This window comes from Notothenia coriiceps, unplaced genomic scaffold (assembly GCF_000735185.1).
Source record: "Notothenia coriiceps isolate Sejong01 unplaced genomic scaffold, NC01 NC01_scaffold00026993, whole genome shotgun sequence".
Taxonomy (NCBI): Eukaryota; Metazoa; Chordata; class Actinopteri; order Perciformes; family Nototheniidae; genus Notothenia; species Notothenia coriiceps.
In genome coordinates, this window is record NW_011359694.1 from 1 (window position 1) to 7256 (window position 7256).

General features: G+C 40.8%; 1 protein-coding gene across 1 annotated transcript; it reads left to right on the forward strand.

Annotated features, from left to right (window-relative positions):
- Positions 1–6166: 6166 nt before the first annotated feature.
- Positions 6167–6691, forward strand: LOC104957414 (vacuolar protein sorting-associated protein 13B-like; the record flags this gene model as incomplete). Its single annotated transcript, XM_010785042.1, has 2 exons — positions 6167–6370; positions 6614–6691. Coding segments are annotated over 2 exons (250 nt in total), but the record flags the coding sequence as incomplete, so codon positions are not given.
- Positions 6692–7256: the final 565 nt, after the last annotated feature.

Genomic DNA, 7256 nt, shown 5'->3' on the forward strand with positions numbered 1-7256 from the left:
TTTTTTTTGCTAAACCTCTCTAAAAAGGTCAAATGTCACTTGTTTTGCATCAATCTCGATACAGGGTACTTATTATATGTTATAGTTTGGATTCCTAAAGCTTTTAGTCTCCGATCCCATCATTCAAGGGTGGTTTTCACTATAAGTAACGGGTTATTTTGGACGGAAACTATAATTTAAAATGTGTTACTATGATCAATCTGAATTTACTTTAAAATAAAAAACATTGATATTGATTCAGACTTCTTTCATTGCTTTGAGAAAAAAGATGATTAATTTAACCCTTTTAGAAGTGAAGATATGGTCATTTGTTCTGGGAATGTCATTTTCGAGCCTGAGGCCTGAAAAACAGGCTCGGGGCTTAACTGGTTAATCCAAGAGGAACATTTTAAATGAGCCTATGAATTACAGACTGACATCTTTAACATGCTATCATGGCAAGCCCATGTTGTCTTCAGAGCAAAACATCTAACACAGACTGTTTTAATAAAAAAGCTACTTCTCTGACATGTGAAATTATGCCTGTATTAGGATATGTTAATGTCATTGTTCTCTGGTTTTGTCAATATTGATAAAGCTCAGCAACCCTCTGCTATCTGAAGTGTTTTCCAGCGTCCATCCTCTTCGTCCTGCTGTTATGACAGATAGTCTGAGCTCGCTGGGCCCCTCCATTATCCACTCACCTTTTATGTTCTTTCTCCACACCTTACTCTCTCATACCGTTGTCTTGAGGGTGGTACGGGCTCCAGCACAGCCCTGATTATATTGTGTGTATGGAAGTAATAGTTTCCTCATTAGGTGCTTGTGTAAATATGATATAATTGGTTGAGTATGAGTTTCTTTAAAGTGCAATCAGCCTGATGAATAACAGGCTTCTGTTGGGAGCAGAAGAGGAGATGAGTAATGCTGTTGGACTTAAAAGAATAGATCATCCATTTTGTTTCGTGGGAATATGTCACTACATCAAAGCCTATACATAATCCAGGAAAGCAGCCATGTATGTCTATTGGGTGTTGTGTCATCAAATATAGATTGTAATTGTTATTCTCGCCCTAAAAACAAGCAACTTGTTTTTGCCAAGTGTGAAATATGTTGAGCACTCTCCACTTTTTTTTGTAGCTTTGTCGTCCTTGTTGTTTTTGTCACTGTTTCACTCCTGTTGAAAAAGCATCATCAGTCATCAAAAATCATTAGTAGCAGCCAAAGGTAATAAAATCCCTCGCTGGCTTGTGCTTACATTCTGCTGACGCGCCATGTTCCATGAGATCATTTTCCCCTCTCACTCCGAGTGCTGCTCAGCATTCTAATTCAAGCCTTAATTACTATAATTGGTAAATGCAAATTAACAGCAATTGGACTTGACCGGGGTCATAAATCCACAGCTCAGAAGTTCTGGCAATTCAGAGCGACCAACGTCGGCAGGGGTGCTTAACTTACCTAAGTAATTGCAGGTCTAATGAATCATAATGCTTGTGAATCCCCCCAGGCACACACATGCACAGTGGGACTCCGCTTTAAGTCTCTGGGAGTCATAGAAAACAAATTAAGAAGCCACTTTGCTCCTCACAGATACTGTGGAGGAGCTGCTAGGGGCTAATGGTGTTTGTTTAATAACATTTGGTTCCACAGAGCAAGAGTATTCACAACCACAATTGAACATTTTAATTTTTAGAAATGGGAAAAAACCCTTCGCCTCACAGATGTTGCTTTAGCATTTGCATAGACCCCACAACAAGATGTAATGACACAGCAAGACATGCACCGTTAGTGATTCAATCAATCAATCAAAGTTTATTTATATAGCCCATCATTTTACATGTGTCACATTGGACTTTACAGTTTGTACAGGATATGAATATGACACCCTCTGTCCTTGGATCCTCACATTCGACAAGGAAACTCTCCCAAAAATTGAAGAAACTTTGAGGAGAGAAACAGAGGAGGATCCCTCTCTCAGGGTGGACAGACTACATTTTGCATGCTAAGTAGCCATGTGCTTTCTGGGGCTTAATCTTTATTGATATAATTTAAACATTCACGATAGTAATTGTAGCGTCCCCGGCTGAATGATGTTCAGACTCTCTAACTGATGGTATCTGTTTATTGATCCCCCTTGCTTATATACAATCATTACCAACGTAAGAGCTTGTGCCCTTATCAGCCAGGTGCTAAAAACCCAATGTAACTATTTAGTATATGTTCATTTATTCGTCATCTATCCGTCATTATACATTTATGTCAAGTCTTTACACTGCTCCGTTGCCCATTAACTTCAAAATAAGAGTCCCGATCTTATTACTATCAAAATAAAAGTGCAAAACGAAAACTTTGCCATAGGAAAATATTGGCATACAAATACAATCACTTCTCTAAAAGGTAACTCATTTTAAATATAGTTAGACATATTAAAGGTCATTTACAATAATAATAATATTAGTAATAAGCTTTATATTTGTATAGCACCTTTTATACAAGAATTGTAGCCAAACTCGCTTCACAGCAGTTCAATAGACAAATTAGTATAAAATGACAATGTAGAGGAGCTACAGTCAAATTTCCACAAATATATCCACTAAGATTAATACATGACGACTTATGACTCGGACTTGGACTTGAAAAGTGGGGACTCGAGAGTGACTTGGACTTGTGAATTGGTGACTTGACTTATTGTATATGACTCCTCCTTAAGTTGTCCTTGGGCAGACACACACACCGTTCACTTATGTGCTCCTTTAGTTCAAATATACAGTAGTTGAACTTTGCTCAAAACAAAGAGCACTCATGAATATAGCACTCACAGTATCATGCGTACAAACGTAATTTAGCATGACTTGGCCATATTAAGCCTGAGACCTCAATACAATTTCTACAGGGTAACTATGCTCTACCAGGAGAGCAGCAGCAGAGGGCCCCATCTCTGTTAAACATACACTTACATGAACACACACACACACACACACACACACACACACACACACACACACACACACACACACACACCCCTGCCTCAGTTGAACGTGTAAGCAGACATGTATTGCATGTGATTGTTGGGGAAATGGAGTGAAAAACAGGTCTGAGGTTGTGGGTTCAGGTTGCGGGTTTCAGAGTGACGAGATCCAGAAGCCAGCGGCGGTTGGTATTACCCTGCTGCTTCCTGCCCCGCTGGCCTGGGGAGGGACGGGGGGATGGATGGATGGAGCTATAGAGGGGAAGGCCATGTAAAGCCAAGTGCCATGATACAGCCTGGCCCACAGAATCCCCTCGGCATGAATCAAGCCTACTGCTCCCACATGCCTACCATCGGGCCCTGCCCCCAGCCAGATCCCTCTGCGGTTTGTTTTACAACCTTGAACCACAGTTAGCCTTGAAACCCTTCGCTTTGTAATCAGGACCTCCAGAGATTTAACTTTTGACCTTTTTCAACGTGACCTTTTACTTAGTTACCCATTGGATCTCTTCAATGTGTTTCTGTAACAGTCTTTTAATGTATTTCCCACAACACATTGTTTTTGTAATTCACTCTCAACTATCATGCAAGTTCTATATTCCAGGTCTGGATGCTATTTGAAAGTTTTGTGCAACAAAAAAGTAAATTCTTCTCTGGTAACATCTTGCCTCTGTGGCATGCAGCAGCACCAGTGTGTGCATGAGCTCATTTGCTGTTTATCAGTATATACATGTGCATTAGCTAATGTGTGTATTAACTGGCATTATGCATGTGCCCAGAAGGTTCCTCTTTGAATCCCATTACCACTTCAGCACACGTTCCAAAATCTGCTACATGTTAAGCAATCAGTCCTCCCACACGTCTACTTAATAACACAAATCATGATTGATGCTCTGCCTAGTAAGTGCATAGATCCAAAGAATGCTAAACAGAGGAACATAACTTGCAATTAATTGCCCATTTGTAAATGTGTCTGCATATCTCCTGTTCAAAGACCTTTAGAACATCATTTTTATTTTCTCTGTGATGAAGTACCAGTGAGTCTCTCTTTCCAAGTCCTGCATTCTTGTTCCATAACACTGCCATGCCTCCACAATTGTGTCTGATGTTTCCCACTGCAGGGTTTGAATTGGATGGAGGTTTTGACTTTGAGCCAAAATAATGTTGGAAGGCAGCCCTCATATTTCAGCTCTGATGTGAAATCGGCCCAGTGGCTTTTCGGACTCAAATTGGGTTTGAATTGTGTCAGAAGAAGGAGAAATGTTTTTAAAATAATAGCCATGAATGCCGTGAAACTGAGCGTTCTTTCCGCAGAGCTTTTGATCCGTTTTTATAAATAGCAGAATTTTGTCGTAAAAAAATAATGTTTTTGTGGTCTTTTCCTGCAATTAAGATATGCTTGGCTCAGGAACAAGGGCAAACTAAGACTCTCCCGCTCTCTCTCTTTCTCCCCCCTCTCCCTTCCCTCCCTCCTTGCCTTCCTCATCTGCAGAAGTATGTCATTTATGGCTTGTTATTTTCATTTTGGTCTATGTTTTACACATGGCAGTGGCAGGCAGATGTCTGTGAGACGGAGCAGGGTGTGTTCCACCTGCTTGCTCTGTATGTTTTCAGTGTGTCCTTGTATATGGTGGGCAGAGTAAGTGCCGTGCTTTCCCAAGGCATTCTCTTATTTCTTTTGGCCAAGCAGTGTGGTCTTCACATGACCAATCAAATATGTCAAACCACCAGTGTTTTCCCCCCACATGTACAACAAGAAAATCTGGCTTCAATTATTATTGCACCCCAAGGAGAACTTCCAAAATTCCTCCCCTCCTCATTTGTCAGAAATGAAGCTCTCCTGTTTCCTGCGATTGGCTGAAATATGTCTTTTGATATTAAATCACCACGGTTTCCACTGGCTGCATGAACAAGACAAATGTTTATCATATATATGTATGTCATTGTAGATGACCCCTCAGCTTAGCAATGCAGAGGCTTGGCTGCCGACTCCCATGTTATGTTGATTATGAGTAAGAGAGTCTCCTAAATAAGCTGAAGTAAAGAGATAATTTGGAAAGCATGTGAGGTAACTGCGGTTTGTTTAATGTGAAAAATACAGTTTGGGGTTGGGGAGGGTGATGGAGGTACTGTTACAAAAGCCCTAATGAATGTAGACTGACACATCCCACCCAAATCTTACGGGGTTCTTGGTTTGATTTTTATTATACTTTGTTGATAAATGCGGTTCCAAATGTTGATTAAGGATCTGTTTCACTTGTTTGTATGTCAACAAATCCAGCTCAATCCAGTTATACACCTCTGATCTTCCATTGCCATTGTTTTTCTACTTGGTGCTCATTGTCATAACATCACGCTCTGGTAGAGGCCTCTCCAGTGTGGCTAAGGGGGGAAACGCTATATGAAAATTGCCGTTGACGTTGCCGAAACAAATAAAGCTACTCATGCTGCCGCTACATCTGTAGCCATTTTAAGCCCTTATTTATACCATTTAAGCTCTCATTTGAATTCACCAGCACAAATAAACATATCATAACGAATTGAAAGCCCTGATGTCATATGCAGATGTTACATTTTGATTATTCCTTCTGCTTCGTGAATGTATCAGGATCTCTCAAAGGCAAGATGACATCACTGTTTCTTGGCGACCGTATTTACTCTCCTGACTGTTGCAGTCCATGTACAGAGAGAGCGCTGCCCACTGCTGACATATCTCTACATCTCCTCCAGCCTCACACTGTTTGTGTATACTGTACAAGTTGTTTGGAGACAGAAATAGAAAGAATGAGGTAGTGAGAGACTCCAGACTACTGTGCCGTCCAGCCAAAGGTGTAAGAACTGTTTACTGCCAATGATAAACTGGCATAAATCTGAATCTTTTAAGAGGGAAATGATTCCACCTGAGGCCCGTGGGGTTATTAAGTGAGGCCTGGCTGTACCAGAAACTTTGATTTAGTCATAAATCATCCTGGGAAGAGCTTGTTCTACTAAATCCTGTAGAGAGCCAGAGGGAGGAAGGAAGTCAGCAGATATTCGGGTCTGCTGCCAGAACCTCTTACTGGTTCAGTAAACAGACTACCTGGTCCTCTCCTGGAGTCATCTCCATTGTAATTGCCCATATAAAATACTGCCAGAGACAATATGACCCTCACAACAACAAATAAAATCCCTGCATTATGTTGTCCGCCTGTTAGTGAGTTGTCCTTGTCTTCCCTGTAGACATGCACTGCACCTCGGCATACTGCGTGACCCGGGTTCAGAAGTGGAGGACCGGCAGTATCAGGTGGACTTCCAGTCCATCAACATTGGAACGGCTCACTGGGAGCAACTGAAGCCGGAGAAGGAGGGGACCAAAGGAGGCGTGTCCGTAGAGAGTGAGAGGAGCTCCCAGAACCCAGCGCTGGAGTGGAACATGGCCAGCAGGTCAGGACTCTCCATATGTTATGTGAACACTTAAGGGGAATGTGTTTGAATAATTCATTCAAGTATGCACAAATTGAACATTTGGTTCCTTCTTAATATAAAAAATAATATTTGATGCATTTAAAAATAAATACAAATCTCGTTCTCCCCTGTGAACCAATGTGACCATTACACCACAAAATCAATTCACCCGGCTTTACCTAAGATTCTTAAATAACTTTTGTTTTACTAACATGCTTCCAGATTGAATGATCAAAAAAAGCATGGCATGCAGAAAGATGGCCATTGAAATCTCATTCTACTTGGATGAATCTCTCAAAATGATCACAGCAAGTATAATTCACATTTCTGCTAGAAATGAAATTGTTACTCCCCTATCAGGTGCTGTGTGTGTGTTCTGAATGTATCTCATCAGTCTTGATGTAGGAGCAGCATGTAGTTATTGAGTTAGCGCCCCTATCATGGAGTCTCTCCATGCACATAATTACAAACCCTGTCATTTTTTATAGACTCGGGAGCTAAAACAAGCACAAGTGTAACAGCCTGCTTGGCCCACATCCTTTTTTTCCACTCATGTTTTCAGAGGGAACAAACCCAAAAATCACAGGCAAAGCCTCCAGATTTGTTCCCTATCAACTAAAAATAACCTTATGGAAGAACACAGTGCAGAGCCAAAAGAGGCCTGATGGAGACCTCAGGTTATCAGAGCGTACACTGAAAACCCAGAACGTTGACTTTATTTAAATGTGTTATCAACATTTCACATAACTGTATTAGGTTAGTTAAAAACAATACAATTAAGTTGAACCTACTTAAACTTAAAAAGTTAGCTTTCAACTAACCTAATACAGATATGTGACATTTGTTGACATAATACCTTTAATTC